Here is a 26,573-nt window from a genome sequence, read left to right on the forward strand (position 1 = left end):
TACAGAAAACTGAACAGTGATGGCTGACTGTTGCCATGACAGCAACGTCCGGCTGTGTTCATACAATCCAATTTAATGCATTTATGCCGCCTGAGGCCAAGTTTTACGAGGTGTCATGATTGCATGTACAATTAAAGCAAATAAAAATGTCCTTGAAATGCCTAACAGGTTTCAAAACCTTTAAAATGCTCTTTTATCATCCAAATCAATCTCTATTTCAGCTTTACAACAGTTGTGCTACATCCTGTGTTTGACCACCTCAGTGTTTTCTTTACATTTCATGCTGAGCTCCAAGTTTAATTAAACAACTTACAACAATCTACACACACACACACCAGTGATTCAGCGCAGGCAACAGAGAAAATAAAATAATGTTTCGCTGTGGTTATAAAATATCTGGAGAAGCAAACAGAACTATTCTCACTCCGGCCTGGAGTGGGTAAAAAGCTTATAAAAGTAACAGGTTGAAAACAGAGTGCTAATCAATGTGATGGAAAATGCAGACACTCAAGAGAAAGAGGTGGGCCGTCTTTTTTTCTACCCCCATGTGCTTTATTGTTGATAAGATTCATGCATCTTCAAAGCAATGAAAGAGATGGAAACCACTGCATCCGAGCAAGGCTGAGGGATCAACCTTAGAAACTACCACTTTGTCGTACTTGTGTGAGAGAATTACAACAACATTTGCAGGGACGACACCTGTCTTATGTACGGTACCTCCGGGTGCAGGAGGAATTAGTCATGCAGCTTCATTGGAAAGCCACCAATACGGCACCAAGAGACAGGTACATCATATAGGATTTATGGAGATCGGTCCCGGTTGAAAGAAACGTGCAGAATTTTCTGTATGCTCGTATCCATGAGACTATATGTTCCACTAAAGAGGCAGTAAAAGGGGGCAAATGCAGCTGTAAATATCGTATATGCACTGCATGCGATACACAACACAAACAGGTAAATGCAGGCAGGATAAAATGTTTATGGAGCTACTTCCGCCACTTACTGTACAGTACACTATCCACTGAGGGATGTTGAGTACTGGAAAAAGCACGTGGCTCGGCTTGGACATTCCCGTACTCAGGAAACCACATCTAATACGATCACGGGATGTGCGGAGACAGACACAGCAGCAAAAGCTTTGAAAAATAAGCCTGTCAACTGGCTGTCCAGTGTAATTGGGTTTAGCATTCATCAAGAGTCCACACAGGGACAGGTTAGCAGCGTTTATACAGCCCTTCAGATGACGGGCCAAATCAGATAAACGCATAAAAGTGATGGTTAATGTTATTCTGAGGTTGCTGTATTAAGGACACTCTACTGAGTCAATGCAGCCTCTTACTTGCAAATACAGTAAAAGATAAGAAGTGCATGAGTGGTATTTGATATGTGAAGTAAAAATGTCAAGAAGCTTAAAGGTGATTTGCTTTTGATTGTAAATAAAATGACCTGCTTCTTTGATTTCCCTTCTGTCCCTTTCTTCAGTCCATAGTCACTGAACTCAGTCTCATCCGTTCCAGTAAAAGCATCTAATTTGTAAATTTTGTCAACTTGGATACCACAACTTATTTCATAACAGTGTTTTAACAAATACAAAAGGGGGTTTCCCTCAAATGTGCTGTGATTAAATATATTTTGTACACCTGATAAATAACTGTTTTACCTCTCAAAGCCGATTTGTCGTATGGAGCGCTCCCATGACGAACCTGAAGGAAAAAACATAAAAGTCAGTGAATTACATTTTTTTCATTTGGCAAAAGCACACGACTACAAACTTTTAAAAGCCCATTAATAACACAGGGCACAGCAGCACAGCACTTTCACGGCAGTAAGAAGCAAATATTCCCAACATTGTTCCCAGTGATTCAACAGTTGCAGGTGTCTGCTGCTCGTTGGTCGCTATGGATACAGAAAAAAGGTTAGCTCCAGTCTGTAAAACCAGAACAGGATTTAGTTTGTTAAGTTTTCCTACATTTCACCAAACCTTTCAGTAAAAAAGTCTTCCTCTGTTCACATAGTCTGATCCGGTGGACCATAGCTGACTAACCGGCTCATTGATGAGATATTTCCAGAGACTATTTTAGTCTTGAATCGAGAAGGACAAAGATCGTCCGACCTCTGTTCAACATCTGGATGAAACACATTATCTGTTTGATCTCTGACTGTGGACAGAGGACAGCTATTTTGGATGATCGCTTGCAAAGCACTTAAACAATATTCGTTTTAGGGTGTAACAAAATTTTTTGCAAATAATAATAATAATAATAATAATATACAGTAGGTGACGAGAGGCGAATATCCAATATGCCGCTCTGTTCTGAGTGAGCTGGAGTTTTACAAGTTCTTGTTTGGAGGCACAGGACCAAACTGTTGAGCAGTAGTCAAGATGAGAGAAGACTAGAGATTGAATTAGTAATTTGATAGTTGTTTCATTCAGCAGATAGGTGCTTCTTCTAATATTAGAGATTTTACTACTCATTTTAGACACAATATTATTAATATGAGAAGACCAAGATAATGTTTCATCGACAGTTACTCCCAACAGTTTGGCTTTTTTGACCTGTTCAATGGCAACACCTTGCACAGAAAGACACAGCTTAGGATCAGACCTCAGGGCATGTTTAGAGCCAAGAACAAGACATTTAGTTTTCAGGACATTTAGTTTTAGTTTGTTCTCTACTACCCTGTTGGACATGCCTGAAACCACCCATGGAGGTCTCCAGGGTTCATGCTCTCTTGATGCCTGAACTACCTTCGGTGGCGTCTCTCGTTGGGGAGGAGCAGCAGTTCTACTTCAAGTCTCTCCCAGATGAAAACACTTTTCACTCAAATCTAAGAGCGTCCGGGGGGCACGGTGGCACAGCTGGTAGTGCAGCGGTCTCGCAGCAAGAAGTCCTGGGTTCGATTCCCGCCGGGGGACGCTGTGGGCGCTGAAGTGCGTGTTAGTTCCCCCATGACTTCAGTGCCCACACCATGGGTGGGGTTGGCGAAAGGATCTTTCTGTGTGGAGTTTGCATGTTCTCCCCGTGTTCCCTTGGGTAGCTAATGGGAGCTACCCTCACAAAAACATGCACACAGTCCTGGGCTATACATGCCCCCTCTGGCCAACCGGGGCGCCAGATGGGGTGGGGAGGATCCGGCCGGAATAACGTGATCCTTCCACGCGCTACGTCCGGCCGGAGAAGCCCCACCCTGTCTGGTGAAAAGATGCGGCCTGCTCACTCCTCAGGTTAAGGAGGAGACCTGAGCTCAGTGCAGGGCCCTCCCGGGGTTGGTAGAGGATGGCAATGCCCAGGACTGTCAGTAGGTAGGAGCACGGGGTGGTAAAAATGGGAAAAAACCGGGATAAAAATATTTAAAAAAAAATAAAAAATCGTCCAACAACTCTGTGAGGAAAGTCACTGAAAGTCACAGCCTACAGTCATCTATGGGACCCAAAGACCCATAGATGAAGGTAGGAACAACGGTCGACCGGTAAACAGAGAGCTCTGCCTTTTGGCTCACATCGTTTTCCCAATTCTAAATCGATTCTCATATTAATTCCTAAAAATCGATTCATATGTCTAAAGATCGATTTTTTTTGTGATTTTTTTTTTTTTTGGGGGGGGGGGGTTCTTTTTTTTTTTTTTTATTTATGTTTTTTTTTTTCCATCATTACATTTCAACTTTTGGTTATTTTTTTGTTTATCCCAAAAAAAGGAATGTTTTGTTGGACATGAGAATAACTGCTGCCATGCTTTTGCCTTTAAATATGTTTAAAGGTATGAAAACATTAAAGTGTTCGGTTATAATTGCATAAATTGTCTATATTTCATTACTTTATATACTGTCTTGGGGTTACATTTGCAAAAAATGCTAAAAACCAAATGCTCAAAAATTAAAAACCAAAATAGACCGAAAATGGAACAAATAAAAACGGAATGTGGGAAAAACCGATTTCATCCGTCTGTTTCCTCCCTGGATCTGTTTGATAATTCTGCCCCACAATGTTTCTGAATGCAGTTCTATCAGCATCTTGGGAGCTGATTGGTCCTTACAGCATCATTAGCTGCCAATACTTGCTGTTTAATCTCAATATAATACTAGTAGTAATATTTTGCATAACTACAGTCATATAATTCATGCAACAGCTAAAAAAAAACAGTTTTAATAACACTAACCCAAATAAATATCGGAATCGAATCGGATCAAATCAAATCTTGATAATCGATTCTGAATCTTAAGAATCGGAATCGAATCGATTCTTGACATTTAAATCGATCCCCAGCCCTACTCTCTTTACTGCAACAGAACGATGCAGAGTCCACACTACTGCAGACGATATACCGATCAGTCTGTCTCCATTCTTTCCTCACTCCTTTACAAGACCCAAAGACACTCCTCCACCATATACAATACAGAGGACACAGTCCTCACACAGCTGGTGCGGGTTCGAGTTGCAGCCTGTAGCCCTTTGTTGCATGTCTTCCCCTGCTCCCTCTCTCTCTGTCCCCATTTCCTGTCTGCTTTGTCAATAAAGTCCACTAGAGGCACCAAGAAAAGAAGAAAAGAAATAAAAACCTGAGAAAGTACCTCACTCCCGACCCAGAGGGAGCATTCCCCCGTTTTCTGATGTGGTCTCATTTCAGGATTTGTTGATTCTCATCCCCATTGTTTCACACACAGCTGCAAACCTCTCTAGTGAGGGCTGAAGATCCCCGCTCAACGAGGCCAACAGGGCCGCATCGTATGTTAAAGGAGAGCTGTGATCCTGAGCCCACTGAGCTGCACCCTTCCACTCCTTGGATGCACCTAGAAATTCAGTCTGTTGATGTTGTGAACAGAATCAGTGAGAAAAGGCAACCGTGCCAGAGTCCAAATCCCACATGTTGAGCGGTTCGATCATTAAATAAGTAACCTGAGTTTCCTTGAAAATAAAAAAGAAGAAAGACAGTCAGATACTGATGTTGCTTTATTTCCAATCAGTGACAGAAATGGCTGGAAGAATAGCTTGATGTTGAAACATCAAACATGTCGAAAGTCTGGCTGAAGTTAAGGTGTAAAAGCTCAGATGACCACAGATTCAAGTAACTCAAACTGAGAACACTCAAATTTAAGGATCTGGTCGACTTCAAAACTTTACAAATCATGCACAAAACAAATCATCATCAGTTGCCACAAGACATCAAGAAGTTGTTTCAAATAAAAGAAAATAAACAATCTCAGGGGAATATGATATTTTAAAAAACAGCATGTACGAACAAACATCAAAACCCATTGTGTATCAGTGAAGGGAGATAATCTGTGGAACAACTGCAAAGATGAAATGAAATCATGCAAATCACTAAGTAAGTTTAAACAAATCTTTAAAATCAATACTCTTTATGGATACAAAACGGAAATGGACACATGAACTGACAGCCAGTGACCAGAGTGCCTTGCTCAGCTGAACCACTTTTTATTTTCTTTTATGCTTTTCTTTTAGAAGTTCTGTGAAATGAAGAAATTGTAAAAACAGAACATTAGAAGGGGTAGGACTAGAAAAGGTCATTTGAAACTTCATCCTACACCCTTTCAAACAGGAAATATTTATCTACATATAGATTTGTTTCTTTAATTTGCTTTGTTTTGCTTATGGTTTTTTTGTTTTTTCGGTATATACATTTTATGTATTCTGATTATTTTTTTGTTTTTGTTTTAACCTGTTTGAATAAATAATTAAATGAAAAAATGAACATGAAAAAACTGTGGCTGCAGTAGCTGCATGAGAGAAGACATGTCAGTAGTGAAACACGCTGATAAAAACTTTAAAGGGACAAAAACACCTGTGAAGGGAGGAGACCACATAACAATCCCCTGACATCAACCGCTTCACCCAGTGTCAAAATGAACTGCTAGGACTTATCTGTCCACGTCTACGCAGCTACTTACACTTCTAACAGCTCCCAGTCGAAGGTATCAGCGGGAAAAACAAGCCCTGACTGTGTACAAGCTACAAAACCAAGACCACAAAGACGGTGCAGGTACAGTTATTAATCTAGTACATAATCCAGTGTGATGCATTTCAAAACTGCAGGCAATCATCAGTAACAATTACAGTATATTATATACACTATATATTACAGTATATTACCTATGCAAGACAAGAAATTAGATATTTACATGGCATAAAGACACAATAGCAAATGTAAATCACCCAACAAATAAATCCACATTTACTTGATCTAACCTCTGAGGATGAAGTACCAGAAATCCCAGACTCTGCGGTCCAAATATTTACAAGCCCCGAGTAAAGCAACGATTGCTTGATTAAACATCTAATCAGATTTTGATTCAATGTAAACAGTTTGTTAAGCATTTATAGTTGCGTTTCCATTAGCGGGGTTCTGGGTAGGTTTTCAGGAGCTGGATCTTTGATGCTTGTCTCCATTGCCAGGAGCGGTCCGTCACAAGTGGCCTTCAGAAACCTTTCGCAGGGTGAAAAACGTTCCTGTGGTAGCAGAGGTACCTGGATTGGCCAACAGAAACTTCCTGGTGGGGGTCTCTGCTCCACGTGAACATAAATCAAATGAACACAACTCACTTGAACCCTTTGGACCAGAAACATTTTGATGCAAGTGCATTTGATGAAGATGGAGATGATGAGAAAAACGGATAGATGGACCGATGAATCAGTTCAGGTATTGTTAGCGGATTACGCCAACGTAGAGGTACGGTGAGGGGGTTTCTTTTAATCTCAATCTCTACCACTGCTATATTTACAAAACGCAAACAAAAATGCATGTAGCATCCCTTGTTTATTTGTTTCTTTTTCTCTTTCTTCTTTTTTGTCTCCTCCTATGCGGCTGGCATAGCTAACGGCAGAAAATGCGCACCACCGCCACCTCGTTGTCAGCTGTGTTATTTGTCCGCTGAATAGTTGGTGTGTGTCGCTACAGTGTAATGGAGACTAGGGATGGGCGGTATGGACTAAAAAATGTATCACGATAATTTCTGGCATTTATCCCGATAACAATAAAAATGACGATAAAAAAAATACCAATTCAACTCCACCTTTGTAACTATAAATCTATCACCACATTCAGTCTTTGGAGCCCCCAAAACACTGCTCTAAAAGAATACTAAATGCTACTAAACTACACCAATTAAATTGAATTGATAAAAACCAATTAAATTAGTACACCTGTACTGCAAAACTGTAATGACTCAGATCCGCCATGTTTGTTACACAAACACGTATCAACGGGAATTTATTCTTTCTTTCTTTCTTTCTTTCTTTCTTTCTTTCTTTCTTTCTTTCTTTCTTTCTTTCTTTCTTTCTTTCTTTCTTTCTTTCTTTCTTTCTTTCTTTCTTTCTTTCTTTCTTTCTTTCTTTCTTTCTTTCTTTCTTTCTTTCTTTCTTTCTTTCTTTCTGGCTCATATCCTTCCTTCCTTCCTTCCTTCCTTCCTTCCTTCCTTCCTTCCTTCCTTCCTTCCTTCCTTCCTTCCTTCCTTCCTTCCTTCCTTCCTTCCTTCCTTCCTTCCTTCCTTCCTTCCTTCCTTCCTTCCTTCCTTCCTTCCTTCCTTCCTTCCTTCCTTCCTTCCTTCCTTCCTTCCTTCCTTCCTTCCTTCCTTCCTTCCTTCCTTCCTTCCTTCCTTCCTTCCTTCCTTCCTTCCTTCCTTCCTTCCTTCCTTCCTTCCTGTACGTTTTGCGTGGATTTAACGCAGAACCATAAATCCGGATTTACAAAAAAACGTCATCAACGGGAATTTATCGTTTTTACCGGGAGATGACAAATTCTTACCGTGGGGAATTTTTTTGACGGTGTATCCTGAACGGTAAAATATCGCCCATTCCTAATGGAGACACGCCGGAAGAAGGGGTGAGGAGGGGGTGGCTCTGTTGGAGGTCCCGGTCTTGGGGGGGTTTACCAGAACCCTCGCTCATGAAAACGTGCCTTATGTTCGTACTGGTACACGAAGGCATACTGGGGCCACTAGCAAATAAATCAATCGATGAATCAGCCAGAAAAAAAGTGATAAGAAAATATTAGTCCACAGAATAAATATAAAATTAAAAAAATGTGAATGTTCCTAAAGAATAAAAAAATACATATGTGGCGAAATAAAAGTATTTTAACACGATATTGTGTCAGAATTTTTCAGATTTGTGAAAAAAAGGCTCTTCTCTGGAATAAAAATTTTAAAGATATAAATTTTAGAAAAAGAAAATAGAGTTTTGTTTCATGTATTCTCTGAACAAGCCACAGCGCCTCACCCTGTGAGGTGGAATTAACCACTTCTCCAGTTTAATACAAATTCCATCTGATTGTATTTCTACAGTTGGATTGTTCTTTGTTTTGTTTTTTACCATTTCCTTTTTTTCATCTGAATAAACCAAACTCTACACAATACATCCTAAAAGTCCAAGTTCTTTTTATCATGTGGTGATTGTGGGATGAACCTGGTTTAATATCGTAGATCATCTCGTGCAGGTACCATCACTGTAATGAGATTAATCGAAACTCCCACCAGGCAGTGTAGAGGCATGGCTCATGAAGCGTTTATAAATCATTATAATGTTACTTCTCTACTCCTGTTTTATTAATTCTTTGAGGATAGATTTAACATTCAATCTTGGGGAAAAATTCTGATACATTTTCAACTTTGGGTCAATTTTATCCTTAAAATAGTACAGTAAGTCCTACCTGTGCTCTCTGATGTTTTTTTATACACATGTTCTTTTATACACATCTTTATTCACTAAATTTAGGTTTTTTGATGCTCTGCAATTCTTTTCAAGCTTGTATTGGAATATTTTAGCATAATTTATGTCCAGTTCAGGGGGTGCATGAGTTTAGACATTTTGACAACCAATGTCAATAAATATTTCATATAAATATTCTGATGTCAGCCAGCTCTGGCACAAACTCTATACTGTAAAGTTTTAGATTTTCTACAATCCAAAAGATGAAAATCAAAGCAAGAAATGTGTTTTTTCTAAACATCACGTAAGCCATAATGCACCAATGAAACCCAGTGACCACAAGCAAGAACCCTTTCTGCTTCAGTGAATCCCAAGTCCAAACATCTGCAAACATGTAACTTCAGCCAGCCCAAACTAAACCTACAGGTGAGAGAGGAAACCCATCCTGTGTGTGACATCATCCTCCAGGAATGCCAAAGGTAACATGAGGTCAGCGTGATCCATAGCATGACAGAAGAATATTGTGGGATGCAGGCCGAGCTCGGCATTGAGGCTTCTCGAGGAGAGAGTGAGACTTTCTGTCTATGGAGGCGAGGCCACATTTCAACCCAGCTGGGCACCAAAAATACCTGTCCTCAGACTTTATGTGAGCATCATAAAACAGCCTTTGTGCTTGCTGGGCCGTTAACCTCAGCACAGCATTTCTTCACACTCTCTTCTATCTCTGGGGCCTAATACAAGTTACGCCTCTCCACAGACCGAGGTTATGCAGCGTCGACATTTCAGCCTGTCATAACTATTCTCGGACAAGTTTGGAGACGGCTCAGACAACGTCCCACATTTACACAGCTGCTGAAAGATGACATGAGAGGAAGAAAAGCAGAAATGGTCAACAATAACGGTTTATTGTAACACTGATATTCAACAAGCTGTTAAGCCCCTTATGAACCATCAGATGTTGGACAATTCGAGCGTGCAATTCCTTTGTTTTTTTTATGTATTTAGCCAGGAGATGGGTGGGGATCGCCTCCAAGAACAAAGACTGTCAAAAGGTTTGGACAAGTGCAGGAAAGTATCTGAGTCAGAGGTACAGTATATTTTGTTTGTAACCAATTCAGTTGATGTGAGACGTAGCTAACTCCACCCACCTGGTGCTCTTTCACAGTTAATACAAACTGTTTGTAAATGCAGTTCCCTCTGAGTCCAGTCACCCCGCAGGAATGACCCTCAGGAAAGCTCATCTGGTGACCAGTCGCAGGGCTGTCCTAAACAGCTGGAGACGGTCGGTCTTTTGGAAAGGTTTTTCTCGGTCATACTCAACTCAGCGTTCTGCTCTAATGGTGTATTTGGCTGTTGCAAACAGAGGAAATTATATGAAGTTATCCGGGGGGGTGTGACTGCTCCACTGTGAAGGAGGACTCTCTGTTTATGCTCGGCTGCCAAAAGGAAAAGGGTGTCAAGGGGACTAAATACCAGATATAGAAAGATGAGATAAGGAATTTTCTCAGAATAGAGGCAGCAGTTTGCGGGGAGGCGAGTAATGTACAGTTTCCTGTTGTAATCCCAAAAATAGAAAATAAGAATAGGTTGACAAACATGCCAACAATAGGTAGGGAAATGGTCACAATTGGGAAAAATTATAGTTTTTGCTCTAAAATAGATGCAGATTGTCTTGAAGATGTGAACTGTGCACTGTCCATGTGTGTTTTCTGATTTATCTTGATCCCTTCGGCTCACATTTTAAAAGTGAGTTGTTTCTTAACATTTTGTCTCATTGATTCTCAAATGACAGGATCCAGCAGCAGCTACCTGTAAAGTCACCCTAAGAGAGCTGTGACTCGTACAAAGAGTCAAACTGTTCATTCAAATTTCAGCAAAGCTTCATGCCATTGAATTAAAAGGAAAATCACAGGATCATGCAAAGTTAGATAAAGTAGGTGGTTAGGATTTACTCATCACTCCAGGGTTTTAATCTGCCAAAAACTGCAGCCTGCACGAACCCAGCAATAAAGATCTCCTTGGGAGAATATTTAGTCTACCGTCGCTGAACGACTCTGTGTTTCTGCCCGAGGCGATAAGGTTCGTTCTGCACTCTGAGCTGGCTCGGCGTCATCGGAGGAAACGGAGCTGCTTCCACTAAAAAGATCAAGTCATTAGAAAACAGGGTCGGGGTTTGTCCCGTCTAGACATTTTAAGCTTTTACAGTTTGATACAAAGTTTCATGAGAAGCCCGAGGCCAACTATTAACACCTACCCAACAGTGAGTGTGCCGCTTATACTGTTTTCTTTACTGGCATCTCCCTTTTTTTTTTTTCTCCTATGCCGCCATATGGCACAAGAAAGTCCATTAAATTGAGGAATGTGTTGGAGTCATAAATCCTTGTGATGTGACAAAAATGCAATAGGAGTCGGGATATTTCTAGAATATTTGTTTTTGCTCAAATGGTGCAAGTCTTAATTTAAAAGTTTGGACAAAAACTGTCCCTTTGGGCCGTGGATCAGCTAAACCTTCTCTGATGACACCACATCAGTTGGCGGGGGTCAGAGTTTATGCGCAGAAATCGGCCTGTGTGATGAATGAGGCACACATGTGCGCCCAGTCTGAAATAAACATTTGCCACAGTAAGTAGAGACTTCCTCCGTTTGGACACTGGCAGCACTGGCTGAAGTCTTGTATTTTATTTATACCTAATCTCTTAAAAATTATATTTAACCTTCATTTACACTTCTGCGTACATTTTATATGTTTTATATGTGTGTGTATGTAACTGTAGCAACACAGGAGCTACGTTTTAGTTCATGTGCACAATTAAGAAAAACACATTGGGTTGATGTTGGCTACCGTGAGCACAGGAACTGAAATATCTGCAAATTAGTAATTAGAGACCTAATTCATCTCCAACAACGAAGCTGTAAAGTAATTCTAAAATCCTCTATTAGACTGATTGTGGTTTTATTAGTCTGACCTTTCTAAAAAACACATAATTTGCTTCTTTTATCTTTTTAAAAGGTTTGTGGAAGGCCAGAACCGCTGAACGAGACTCTCTCCATCCACTTTATTCCTTTCTGTTGAAGCTTTTTGATTCCCCCTGCACACAACAAACCTCATTTGCCTTAAAGCTATGACCATAAAGGCTGCAGTGTACTCACAGCTGAAGTTGGAGGAGATGGAGTTCCCGGCCAGGAGGCTGTTGACGGTAATCTGATAGATGATGTGGAGAAGCAGGAAGGACATACTGGTGAAGCAGAGGGACTGCAGCAGGCGCCCTGTGTGGCCTAAAGGGAGAGAAGCGCTATAATGAGTTCAACACCAATCAGTGTAAGGATTTCCAGGTGGTTTCTGCTGTTCGAGCCCTGATGCACAGAAAAACACTCTTTGCTGGTTTGTTTGTTTTCTTGTATAGATACAAGGTAATTGTACACAAGCTGATGTGCACCATGAACAGCGCCGCCCTAGTGGCAATGTGCCGCAGTAGAAACGGTGACGTTGAAATCTTCCACATAGCCCTTTTTTTTATTAAAATACAGACTTCTAAAGCATATGGTTTGGATGTTGTGGTTATTCTGGCATCATTCGACATCTGCTACACTGAGTAACCATAACAAAGGGAAAGTTGTTTACATGTGAGAGGAGAGGTTTCAGACGCAGAACCAAATTCAGACTAATTGAAAAGACGACGGGCAGCAGAGAATAAGTAGGTGGAAGTTTTAACCACTTCTTCCCCGAATTTCCACGGGGAATCCAAGATCACGGGTAAATATAATGGACGGGCTAATGGGCCGACTCCAACACCATTTTATTAGCTTGGCAGAAAATAACAATACATATTCGAAGCTTTGATTACTGTGAATGTCGTTCATATGCGTGACACCGAACCAGTGAAGCCGACACGGCTGAGACGATGAGAGCAAACAAGTTATTAATGTGTGTGAGACCGTGGAAAGTAACGAGTATGACAGTGACAAAGAAAACAAAAAACTTATTTTCTAGGAATAACACCATGGGGAAGGAGCTTATTGTCTAATGGCGCTTTTATACTAGTACCTACTCAGCGCGACTCGACTCGTCATGCCTCTCTCGCCTTGTCCTCATTTGTTTTTAGACACCCAGATGAGAAGTGGGCGGGTTGGAGCGAAGCTGCTGTGACGTATTTGATTGCGTGATCTAAACGGAGAAGACAACAACACTAAAGATGTAGAACGTGGAGGAGATGATAGATGTGCTGGGTCTATGACTTGTGTTCGATATCAAGTTAAAAATGAGAGTGAAAGAAGCTTCAAGTGGCGGCGCTTTTTTTTGTTTGTGTCGGCACTGATGAAAAGTCAGCTGGTAACCGCGAGTGGCTGAGAAGTGACCAAGCGCCTGGTGGATCTGGTTCGTTCCTTATTGCCCGTCTAGACCCCTTTCTAATTCTCTCCTCAGCCACCAGGTTTATGAACATCTGCACCTCAGAGTTGGATCACCAAACAGACGTTTGCGCTGCCATTGCCTGTTGAATAAAAAAGCCATGAGCCGCTCTTGCGCTGATTCCCGCTTCCTGATTCAAACGTCTGACGGTGTGATGACGTCAGATACAGGGCCGACTCAGCCGCTTAGAACCTCGGCAGAATAGATACAGAAAAAGTATCTACTCTGCACGCCTCCACCCGCCTCCACCCGTAGTGTAAAAGCGCAAAACGGGGGCGTGGCGAGTAGAGTCGGGCTGAGTAGGTACTGGTGTAAAAGCGCCATAATTTGTCGTTACTCACTTTTAAAGTGTGGCACACAGCTGAAGTCTGGGGGCACACTGTCACAGAAAAGCCTCACTACAAGTCGGCCCAAAGGGAAAACTGAAACCCTGATATCCGCCTCACTGATGAGTACACTTTGAGACATAAAGCAGCAGGAACAAATTCTGGATTTTTACATCTCTTAGGTCTCAGACTACGAAAACAGGCAGCGTGCAGGAAGAGCCGTAAGCATAAAGGAGGAGAGACTGCAGTGTTTGTTGACAACTGTGTTGAACTGCTAAATTTTAGTACATTTTGTCGACCGCAAGATTTCACCGACTTGCTGACGCTTTGTGTGATGTCATCAGCTCAACTGTTGCCAGGCTCTCAATTCAAACACACTCAGTCAACCCACACGATGAAGTCTTCAAATACTTTATTACTGATAAAACATACTTGAGTTTCCAGTTTATTAGGCTTGCAGAGAGATGCTGGGGGTGATAAACTAAACGTAACCCACAACCACAGAATTAGAGCCTGCAGGTGAAAGCTGGAGGGAGCTGGGATTTTGATAGCGGTATATGATAGGCAATTACTTCTTCTCCTCATATAGATCTATGAATATCTATGAAGTTATTGGAATAAACCCTGAAGAGGGGTGGAAGTAGGCATAAAAATTGAACAAAACTGCCGACTAACATTCCTCAAGTCTCCTCATTTCTTGGCGATCCTTTAAAGATTAAAGATTTCAACCATGCTTATTTCTTCTTTTTTTTTGTTGCACTTTATTTAATAAATTTTCTCCTTTGATTCGGCGCGGCAAAATTTATACTTTTTGGGATTGATAAAGTATTATTCTATTCATTCTGAGTTTTGCAATATTAAAACAATATTTCTGATTTCTTAAACTTTGGTTTTAGAAATAAAAGAATCTATTTGAAGAAATACAGCTGTTTCCTATTGTCCTTCATACTGATTTAATATGCTAACGAGTCGAAAGCTGGTCTTTGAAAGAGCTGGGAAGGCAACCAAGTAGGATTTTCTGTGGCTCACAATGCATATTCTGGCTAAGAACTGCCACCACGAGCACTGAGCAAAGCTTATTTCTGTTTAAAAGTCAAATAAACATTCTGGTGGACCACAAGACCTTTAAGAATCCAATTCATTGTTGGGGAAGCAGAATTGCCCTTTATGCACGATTTTCTTATTTATATCTCTGTCATATGGTCTTTATACGTGATTCTGGAGACTTGGCTGTCTGAGGCCACGTGAACCTAAAGGTCTAAGACAGCGTTTTCCTTTAATGCAGGTAAAGACCACAGCTGTGGGAGGACATGACGGATCCTGGGAGGGGAGGATGAGAGCCGTCTGGGGAGCTGCCACAGCTGTTCAACACATGGACATTTTATAGAGCACCTACAGGTATTTGGGATAATTTCAGGAGTTGTTATGGCGATAATTCTTTACAGTAGGATATCCAAGACCAATCCGTATTATGAGAATTTAAATCTTCAGCATCATTTTTTTCTGACATTTCTGTTCAGAGATTGCAAAAAAAAATAAATAAATAACATCTAACTGTCTCTGTTAGATAAAATTGTCACAAATATCTCGGAAGTCTGCTCCAGTAGTTAATTATCGTGCCACATTTCCATCTCATTAAATTTACTGCATCCTTTCGGGGTACGCACAGCAGTTTTACTGCGGTGTGGCACAATATCCTGGCTAAAGCCAGGTACCACCGCTGAGCCGCGGGCCGCTGAGCGCTAACCTTATCGCCATGTGTGCAACAGCGCACCACGTCAGGCTTATTAAAAGTAGAAGTGAAAACAATTTGTGCTAATTTCCCATTGCAACTCCCCGAGCTTTCACAACGAAGGAGAAGAATGCTTGTAAATATGAGGTATAAGGAGTCTGAGCAAACTTGTGTATCCAAATTGGTCCTAAAGCTCTGGACATGGCAACAGCTCTGGCTCCGTTAGCCTTTTTTCCTTTTTAAAACAGAACATTTTTTGTTTTCTGATGGCCATCTGTGTCTGGCGACCGTCATGTTAAGCAAGTATTTCACAATTCAGGCTCAAGACGTTGAGTAGAGTCTGTTGTAGATGTTCCCAGACAGAGGGCATTAATCAGTTTAAATAGTTTCCTTTTCCATCATTAACAAAAGAACTACGCCCATTCGACTACACGCAAATTTGATGTAGCCCCATCGTCCCACTCCTCAATGCAATTTGTGGAGGGGAAAGAAAGTGTCAAACTAGAAACTAGAAGATGCATTTTTGTGGAAGCTCAGCTGCTGTGATTCGCAGCCATTCCAGCCATCGAGCGTGGTCCCACCCAAGCACCAACCATCTAGCTTCCGGGTTGTCTCTGAACTGTGCTGGCATGGCTGTGGTGAGCTTGGTACATTTATACATCTGCTATGGTTCTGCCCAGTAGTCCAACAATTCTGGTCTGAAGTTATTGACATTTTGGAAGCTATTTTGAATGTTCGTGTTCCTCAATGTCCTGTTGTGTGTTTATTGGGGAGTGCAGTGGAGAACGTGCATGGGAAGATTATGCAACGTATCATTGCTCTCGCCTTTCTGTCTGTAAAGAGGTCAATACTCATGAACTGGAAGATTCGCAAACCAAACCAACTGCTTTGACAAACACAACTGGCTGAATGACTTTTTGGATTTATTATCAATGGAAAAGGCAACCGCAATCCTCAAAGATAATGAAAATTACCAATTTGCCTCATGGGCTGTCATTAGACAACAGTTGAGAATAATGTGATAATGATATGACCTGATGTGTTAGTCACATGCTTCTTATTTTATTTGACTTACTCTTATTTTAGAGCTGGACCTGAACTGATGCTAGAGGCACCATCATTCTTAAATTTTATCTGTACCAACCCTTCCCCCCACCCTCTTGTCTTTTTTTATTTTTTTTTTTATTGTCTTTGTCTTCATTTTGAAAAATAAAAAATTATAAATAATAAAAAAAAATAAATAAAAAAAAATCTAGCTTCCGGGTTGAGGGTCATGTAGAACTGAGCTCCTCGACTCGGCTAGAGGCTGGCTGCAAAAGTGAGTCCATCTCCACTGGTCTCCATGTTAAAATGTCCAATTTTAGAGCAGAAATAAACTTATATTTACAGTCAAAATAATCGTTTTAGTCTCATCAGTTCAGTTCACATTTACAACAACTCTGAAGGGGGTGAATTCTTCCGTACCATGACAGGAGATTTATATGAAGCTGTTTCATTAATTTTAATATGACCGCTTGAAAGTTGGCTCAGCCAATGATTATCTATTATCACTTCCTAATCTGTAACCTTGATGCTACCTGCTTTGCGAACCAACTAGCTGGTTATGCTAAGCCTGCTAAACATGACAGTAAGTTTTGATTTCGCCATCCTATCAACATGTTAAATGCAATATTCTGCTATAAACGTCTGCCAGCAGCTTTCGAGAAGAGCTGGTAGCCACCGCTAACTTTGATTGACATACGGTGGTCTTATTCCATTGGCTTCCTAGGCAACATGGCTCCGCTCCGTACGAAGGAAAAGAGGCTACAAAACAGCATTCATTAATTCAATTCAATTAAATTCAATTTTATTTATATAGCGTCCATTAGAACATAAGTTGTTTCTTTGCGCTTTCGGGGAACCAAAAAATGAAACCTGAGCAATTATTACATGAACATAACTTAAACAATGGCAGGTAAAACACTCCCCCAATGGGAGAAAAACCTTAAGGACCTGACCCATAAGGGGGGACAAGCTGGGCAGAGCCATTGAGTCACGTGACTTAATCCTTCGTCAAGTGTTTTACAATCTATGGTCCTACCACATTCCCAGGAATTGAGCTGGCAGGAAGTTAGGCAGAAGAATGACTTAATCTGGTGAATTTCCAATGCGAGCGAGCTCCGACTAGTACATCGACACCTGTGGGAAAACAATTCACAGGGTTTTAGAAGAGATTTCAACCACTATTTGACACCACTCATCCTTTTAATTCCAGAAAGGATAAGACTTAGAGAAAAATATGTCCCACATCATTTGGAAGAGCTCTGCTTCTGACCCACTCCTGGTCGGAACCAGGCTTTAAAGCCAAACTCGTATTTTCGACGTCTATAAGCTGGGAAAAAAAAACCCTGATAAATCACTAATAACATAAAATATTTGATGATCTAAAAATAAAAAATAAAAACAGCCCCAAAGGGCTCCACTTTCTTGTCCCGATTCAGTAAAATGCAACACACATAATGGGTTATTCACATTCTATTCACCTCGGCTGACAATCACCGTCAAGGGGATGTGAAGCCAAATACTACAATTACAACCCTACGGAGTAAATCAAAAACAACAGCAGCAAGTTGGATAACATGTTATTTGACTCCTGCTAAGAGAGTCTTGCATACTGGCACAGCTTTGGGTACAACACGCTGCCGTGGCTTTTATAAAGTTAATTATACCTAATGAATTAGTTATGTCTAACATTTGGCTTAAATTAACCCGGCAGATCTAACTGCTGCATGTCCTTTAAGGACGGAAAACAAAACTGAAACAGACCATCAAAAAAAAAAAAAAAAAATGCTGAATTTATGAAATTCTTCTCCTGATTCCCTCTAAATTAAATCATAAAATGTTGCGTGTGTCCCTCCTCTGTGCAATAATATGCATTTACTTTTGTAGTTGCCGCTGTCTGTGTGTATTTTGTCAATGTTTCTAGGAGGTTTTTGTCAAATTATTAAAGGGAAATTATTAAGAATTAGGGAAAGTAAAATATATGTCTGAAATCTGACAACTGTAAATGTTGAACAGTAAACAAACTCCCTCCTGTCAATGATCTAACAAATATTTACTAATACGAGCTGTTTGCTGTACAAAGATAACATCATTTTTCATTTTTAGTCCAAAGTCATCCTGTCGGCTGCAACTTCCTCCTACTGTGTCTGTCAGCCTGCAGCCTCCTCCCCGATGACAGACAGCTGAGCCAGACAGATGGGATACAAGTCCTGGCAGGCTACACAAGAGGAGTATCTCATACTATCTGATGCCTGTGGCACCTCTCTTCACTTCACTTCTGATGTCATTCGGACACCGTATGTGACTCTAACAATGCACACGTCTGACAAAAAAAGGTCGCATAAACACGAGAGTGTGGAACATTTACTCCTCTTCAGGTCAAAGTTATCATCCAGAACAGTGGTCCCCAACCCCCGGGCCGCGGCCCGGTACCAGACCGTGGGTCATTTGGTACCGGGCCGCACAGAAAGAAAAAATGATTTCTGTAGCCTCGACTGATGATGGTTGACTCTCAAACTGATGGTTCACAATGTTTTTATTTCTTGGATGTACAATAAATACACTGCAAACACACCTTAAGAGCTATAAAAGGAATAAAATAAAATAGAGTTAGTCTTTCTACATTCATATAAGTTTTATTTAACTTAAATACAGACCGACACAGCTGCTGCTCGCTCGGTAATAACAGCTACCGTTAACCACAATACATGAGTAACCATGGCAACCAAACTCAATATGTACATAAATACGGCATAAAATTAGCTTGTTTGTGTCAGTTAGGCTCCACTTTAGCATTCCCAACACTTTCTACTGCCGTTAAACTTTTACCGTTAAAGTCCGAAGCGCCGGATGTTTACAAGGTCTCGGCGAGACGCCTTCAAAATAAAAGCACTAAATATCGGTCTCCTTAAAGGTGACCTATTATGGCATTTAATGTATATTTTAAACAGGCCTTGAATGTCTTAAAAACAATCTAAAGCTAGTTTTTTCTACATAAATCATAAATCCAGCCTGTGGGCCCTGTCACTAGTTTTACCGCTTCTAACCTCTTTTTCTGCGCCTCATTTTTAGGGAAGGGGGGGGTATGATAATGAGGCTCTGTGCTGATTGGCTCCCTGAATGACGTGTAGCAGGGGAGGAGGATAAACCTGCTCCGCCAGAGCAGCCCGAGCCTGTAAATTATCACAACACTGAATTTTCACAAATGGGAACTTTATTGTTAAAAAAATAAAATATGAGTTGTATATAAATAACATTTATGCACTATTTAAGCCGGATCTACCCGGCGGATGCTGAACGCTGGCCCCGGAGACACGCCGGGCGCCCGGGAGCAGCGCTGCTGGAGCAGCTCGCGTCACCGCGGCTTTAACGGGGGAATCTGACCGGTTCCGACCGGCCGAGACCGCAGGAACCGGCCTGGACTGGTAGCAGGGACTCCCGGGGACCGACAGGCGGAATTTCAGCCGGATCTGCCCGGCGGATTCTGCGCGACGGGCGCTGCAACTCCACGGCGGGCGCACAGATCCGCTCCGGAGCGCATCCGCGGCGCATCGCCCGTTACCGGGGATCAAACAGACAGATTTGCCTGAAAATCTCGGAGGGTGAAGCTGGTCCAGCATGGGACAGACCCCCGAGGACCCAGCTCCCAAACCACCCGGGAACCTGGATGATTTAACCCGGATCCGCTGCGCTGCGGCGCCGCGTCCGACTGGCTCAATGAAAGGACCGCTCCAGCAGCGGAGAGAGCTGGTTGTGGGCGTGGTTTCAGCAGCGGAGGCGGAACCTCTGGAAATCTGCTCCCGTCGTGACATCACGACGGGAGCAGATTCTAATCGGCTCAAAAAAAACCACGTGACACTGGGGGACTCTGTCCGGCGGGGGTCAGAGACCTTGCAGAAATTCATGGTATTTTGTCTCCCCTGTGCTGGCAGGGTGAGGGGAGACCATTTTATATATGTTAAAACAAGAAAAAACGTGTTTTTCATAATAGGTCCCCTTTAATATATAACAAATAAAATAAAAGCCTGGTTTTAAATAACGTTAATGAGAAAACAAACATAAAAACACTTATAGATATACTTATACATTTATAGAAATACTCATATTAAGAGGTAATTTATAATTTCCATTATTAATTTTTTCGAAAATGATGTTTTATTATTATTATTATTATCATCATTATTATTATTATTATTATTACTATAGAGAAAATACCACAGTTTTTAATTCCGATTTTGTCATTTTATTTAGTTTTTATCAGCTACACCTTTAGATTGGGCCGTGAAAATATTGTCAGACATTAAACCGGTCCGCGGTACAGAAAAGGTTGGAGACCACTGATCCAGAACACTAAGGAGACTGCAGCACCCGCTTGCGGCATCTGATCTTAATGGATCATTGAAGACGAAACAGAAAGATAAACTTTTTCATTAAACAGCTGACATGTGTTGCGGAACAGTTGGGATCACATCTCAAGCACCGCTTTCTCAGACAGCGGGCGGTACATTGGTCGGATGTGTGAATTTAAAGGGGACCTATTATGAAAAACACGTTTTTTCTTGCTTTAACATATATAAAGTGGTCTCCCCTCAGCCTGCCAACTCAGAGAAGGAGGAAAGCAACTAAATTCTGCAGTGTCTGTACAGCCGCCCGGATGAGCCATCCAGTGTGATGTGGATCTACGAGCCGTTCAGATTCTGCTCCTGTCGTTACGTAACGACGGGAGCGATTTACAGATGTTGGCCTCCGATCCGTGAAACCACGCCCACAACTAACTCTGGCCGGAACAACAACAACTAACTCGGCCGGCCAGAGCTTCCGCCATTTTTTCGTTGCGGTGTATCGCGTCATTAGCGTCATCGCGTCAGGCAGCCAATCAGCACAGTGCCTCATTATCATATCCGCCCCGCCCACTCAGAATCCTGCATAGATAATGAGGTTAGAGAATGGGAAGATAAAGACATGGCTCAGAGGCTGAATTTTTAATTTATTTAGCAAAAACAATCAAAAGCTTGTTTTTAAGACATTCAAGGCCTGTTTAAAATAGGTATTAGATGCCATAATAGGCCCCCTTTAAGTTAGGCAAAACAACATGCTAATACATGACTTATTACTTACAGGATTAAAACCAGATAAATGGAAAGTAAACTATGTGCACTTTTGAGAGATGAGGGGGTTGAGTCTACCCCAGCTGTCGGCAGCAGGGAGGCAGAGAACGCCTGGCCGCGTCACCGGTCCATCACAGGGCCTTACAGAGACAAACCGCCATGCACACGGATACTCCTACGGATAATTTAGAATCACTAATCAACTTAATGTGTATGTTTTTGGTTTGTGGGAGGAAGCTGCAGCAGCTACCGGGAGGACATGAAAACGCCACACAAAAAGGACTCAGTCGGGATTCAAACCAGAAACCTTTCCCTTACCAAACCCCTCATGTTTTCCTTTCATTCTCCAAGTCGTTTCTCAATGTCGTTTTATTTATTTATTTTTGTTTTAGCCCGGCAGAAAACCGTTGTTTTGTGGTTTATTGAGAGTGTTGTTTTTACTGCATACATTAAAAGTGTCTTGGGTTTGTAACGTTTGAAACTTACGGTGGAAATGACGTGCTTTTCTGAGATTTTGGACTCCTCAAAATTGTTGCAACAATGAATTCTTACCTTAGAAGTCTTTGTTAGTTTAAATCAATTGAGGGATACGTGACGTGTTGTTATATTTCAATGCAAAATCAACACAGCCTTACAGTTCTCCAGTGTGATACTTTATTTCAGATCTTCTGCTGACTGTGTCACAAGTTGGGGATGGATGGTACATTAAAGCGACACTACGTAACTTTTCCACCTTAATATCATATTTCCAGAGTCATTGTGATGGTACATCAACTTCCAACAGGTTTAATGACACCTCTGTCATGGTCTGAGGGAGTCTGTATCACCTTCACTGGCACTATGTAACTTTGAGGAGCATGGTAGGAACCCTGCCACACTAAAAAACTACAAATCGTTACGACTTTGACTGCTTTACGGCATACGTCACTTCCCCCTCCTTCCCGATTCGCAGTCGAGACGAAAATGGGCGGGGCGTGGAGCGCAGAGCTCAGCAGAAGCTGTTGCTGCGTTGTGGCTGCAGCAGCTCCACACAACAGACGTGGGGAAAAGATCCTAATGGTTTAACTTTTCAACGGTTTCCTGCTCGGAGCCAGAACCACGGAGACCGAGTATCTGACATAACAAAGTAAAAGAGTGAAAGAGTCGTCGGCTCGCTTTGGATCGCGGCTGTAACGACCAAACACCGGCTTCCACACAGTAAAGCCTGAATTATGGTTCTGCGTTAAATCGACGCACACCTACGGCGTAGGGTACGTGGTGACGCGCAACGTACGGTGCGTGTCGCCGCGTACCCTACGCCGTAGGCTCTGCGTCGATTTAACGCAGAACCATAAATCAGCCTTAAACCACAAACACTCACACAGACCGGGTCGGATTAAAACACGGGTTTTATTCCCCACTTCGCCAACTAAACGCAGTTGCTGGCCAGCTCTCTGCGGTGCAATTAACCCCAATCTTCAGATAAAACTAGTTTGTTGAGGAAAAAATATTAACTCTTATTTGTAGCTGCAGAGGAAAAAAATAATCTCACGAGGAAAACAAAAATAATCACGCCTCGGAGCCTCACCATAATATAGCAGTCAAAAAAAAGAAAAGAGAAGTAAGAGTAATACAAAACATGTACTGTATGTTGTACTATTATACAAATTTATTGAAACACATGGGTCTTCAGAAGGGATTTCATATAGATCCAGACCGTTAATAATCATTATTTTCTCCATATACTGCTCCCTGGCTTCCTTGTTTAAGGTATCTGGTAAATTCCAGTTCCTTTCCAGCAGTTTAACATCTTTTTTTTTTGCGTTCTGTCTGTTCACTTGGTGAAACAGAAAAGCATCCCGTCTCCTCTCATCAAAACAAATGCAGCGACGGGACAGGAGTTTTCCGGCAGTACGCGCTGGTGCTCATGGGGAAACGTAGTGTTCTTTCTGGTAAAACACTACCGCTTTTGTCCAAAAGATGCCGCCAAACTCAGAAAAGCTCAAAGTTACGTTGTGCTGCTTTAAGAAAGGAGTGATCAGCTTGTGCTGCGTACACCGCGTTTTAGTTTTTTTTGTCTTGTTTTTTGCCTTAGACGAACGCGTATTTTGTTTCGAGCACACAACTAGAACATTTTTCGCCGAGTCATCTGTGGTTTCGCGGTTGCTCCGATTTACGACTTTCATGCTCCGAATCCGATTAAGATTTCTGGATGTGTCCTAGTTGAAAAGATACGTTTTGTTTATCTCTTGGTTTGAAACTCTGTGCTCATGACCAGGAACAAGAGGAGAAACCTGACCCCCCCCCCATAAAATCTGAAATCTTTTTTCATACTGTATTCAATTTTTCATAAACGCTTACTTTCATTATTGGACTAAATAACAGACTAAATACTATGCAATCTTAAAAATGACTAATAATTCTGCAGAAGCATCGTATTTGGCTGTTTTTCAGCTGGTAAATGAATCCAGACTCAAACAATCAGCCCACCTGATTAAACGGTCGTTAAAACGAATAAATGAACCGGGAATAAGTTAAACCTATTTATGTCCTGGAAACTATGTGATAATTAAAATCTTCCGCGCAAAACATGATGAATTAGTTAAATGATACATCAGAGAATTAATTTGACAACTATATTGATAACTTTGTCTTATACATGACTGTAAACATGTGTTTATATTCATTACTATTGTTCAAGTGTCTGAAGAGAATCTGTGAATATTTATTGACATCAGATCAACCGTTCTTCATCAAGGAGTATAAATATTCTACGTCTGCAAACGTTTAGGAGGATAAAGAGCTTTACTTCTGGTGGTCTGAGGGGGTAATTTAGGCTCATGTCAGTCGCACTATAGCTTTGGGACTGATAAGACAGATATTCTGTTTTTCTTTACGACTAAAAATTGATGAATCCTGCGAAGAGCGTGCAGTCCTCCTTGGAGTCAATAGCCATCAGACAGGTGAGCATCCAGCTCCACTAGAAGCCTCATCTCTTTAACTATTGATGAGATTGTAAGTGGTCCACTTTCCCTGCGCCCTCCTCTCGTTTCTCTTTCTTCCCCCTTTACTTCCTGATTGTTATTTCAGCTGGAGAGGATGGATCTCAGACTGGATGCTGCTCCCGCCGCCAATAAGGGTTTATGTATTATTAAACAATGCATGTGGTCTTCTGCAGAAACCCATGTTATTACTGTAGAGGTCTGGGAGGTGTGCTGTTTAGTAGTTTGCGGTGAAGAGGGCGCTTTAAGGCGCTGCTCAACTTGGCCGCCACAACCTCACATTCATCATCCGTGAGCAGTCCAGCCACCTCAGTCGCTTCTGAAAAACCACAGAGGTCCATTGTAATTACTCCTTTACAATAAAAGGCTTCTGCTTTGTCATGAAAGGATGACACTGAAGCTAGTTTACCAGCTGGCAGCTACTCCACCCCTCCTAAAGGTTCAATTTGAAGCTTGACTTCCACCTTAAATGCACTGAGATCATAGATTTTTTTCTAAATCAAACCAAATAAAAGAATCAATGTGCAGCTTTTATTCAGCCATTTTAGCAACTTAAGTGCTTAACTATCATCAAAAACAGCCCACATCCCAATTCTCTCTTTTTTTTCCTGCAAAGGACATTTAATGAGGTCTTAAAGGTTTCAAATCGCAGCTTTTTTGTTTGGTTTTTATCATTTATAAGGGCATTATGTGTGGAAATAAACCAAACCTAACCTTTAACTGTCACTGCTCATCAAGCAGACTTCAGATCCGTCCCTGACCGATCACTACTTTGGCTAACAGAGGATTATTTCTTTTATTGTATATGGACTTGTTCCTGAACTTACTCAATATTACCTTTCATGGGCTGAACCACGTGCCAAACTCTCCCTCATGACGAGGAAATTCAAGTCTCCTACAGAAAAGGCTGGTTTGTATTACGGAGGACAAAATTCAAACCGAAAACCTTTGGGGAAATTCAAAGTCAAAGTAACTGAAAACAGGATAAAACTTCAGAGTCGCGCCGTAGATCTTACCTTGCATTGTCGTGCTTGAGGGCTCCGGGAAGAGTGGGATAAGCAGGAGATAGATGAGGTAGATGAAGGACAGGACATTGTACCGGAACAGGCAAGCTGCAAAGAAACAAATCAGCGTTTAAATCATAGTATTTAACCCATAACCCTTTACAATGGTAAATAAAGAGCAGAGACTGAGACTTGGATCATCACTGAGATTAACTTGACGCACACACGAGAGGAGCATGTGTTTAAAGTGATTAAAATGTTCTCGGTGTAGAAAAGCTGCTTGTGGTAATAAACACCAGAACATTCCTCTCACTAAACTTTACACTCATCAGCCTCATTATGTCTTCATCTGTCTTCAATCCACCCTCCGAAAGAGAAAAAAAGAAAGAAATCTGCCTTTAATTCAGTTACTCAGGGAACTGATGTTTGTTTTGAAGTACAATAATGGCCCAACGGTCTTAAGGTGTTACGAGAGAGAGACAATTAACCGCCTGCAGCTGCTGGATCCGCCTCTGTCGGCTGGAAGGCTCGTGACACAAGAACACTTCATAACGCAAGATTATTGTAGCTTTTTGTATGTTATACTGGAGGTCTGGCTTTTTTTAATAATAAAAAGAACAAAATCTCCCTGAGGACTACATCTATGGTTTTAGGGACCAATGATCTTCAGCCCAAACTGGTAGCTGTTCACGGCCTGGTGAGAAGCAGCGTGGGATGAGAACCATGGGAAAGGGGTGGGCTGCCCCGTCCAGGTTTGAGACAAGCTGCTGCCTCAAGTGGAGGATTTTAGGTTTTTATTCTTCACGACTGAAGGAAGAACCGAGGAGATCGTAGTAGCACGGTGTGCCATCTCTGCTGCCCAGTCGTTCTACGTTGCTTTCCTCAGGGAGGAAGGAACCGGGAAGCAGATCAGGCAGCTCGGGCATCTGGTCAGGATGCAACTCGACCGCCTCCGTATGGAGGTGTTTCAAGCTGGGGAGATGACATCTCTCAGCCTGACACAGCCAGAGGAGGTGGCTGCAGACAGGGAGGTCTCTGCCACCCTGACCCAACATCACAGAAATGTAATAAAAGAACGGCTGACTGAAAGAACAAAATCCATGAAAGTTTTGCCACAGAAGCTGAGAAAGGTCACCGTTTTAAAAACAGGAAAATAACAGCTTCTAGGGGCCAAAATCAGGAGGATGTGGAACGTTGAAGAGTGGGAAACATCATAACAAGTGTTAGAAACGGAAACGACTGAATATAACTGAGTATCCAGATAAGATCTGATAACTGAGCCTGGTTTATTTAAACGTTTTTGTATATTAT

General features: G+C 41.6%; 1 protein-coding gene across 1 annotated transcript in view; it reads right to left on the minus strand.

The window, feature by feature from the left end:
- Positions 1-26,573, minus strand: part of LOC133452461 (piezo-type mechanosensitive ion channel component 2) — a 117,864-nt gene that overhangs the window by 84,451 nt on the left and 6,840 nt on the right. The window contains 3 exon segments of the mRNA XM_061731784.1: positions 1,661-1,703; positions 11,813-11,938; positions 25,275-25,370. Coding sequence (XP_061587768.1) covers positions 1,661-1,703; positions 11,813-11,938; positions 25,275-25,370 — 265 coding nt within the window.

The sequence above is a fragment of the Cololabis saira genome, chromosome 10 (genome assembly GCF_033807715.1).
Source record: "Cololabis saira isolate AMF1-May2022 chromosome 10, fColSai1.1, whole genome shotgun sequence".
Classification (NCBI taxonomy): domain Eukaryota; kingdom Metazoa; phylum Chordata; class Actinopteri; order Beloniformes; family Belonidae; genus Cololabis; species Cololabis saira.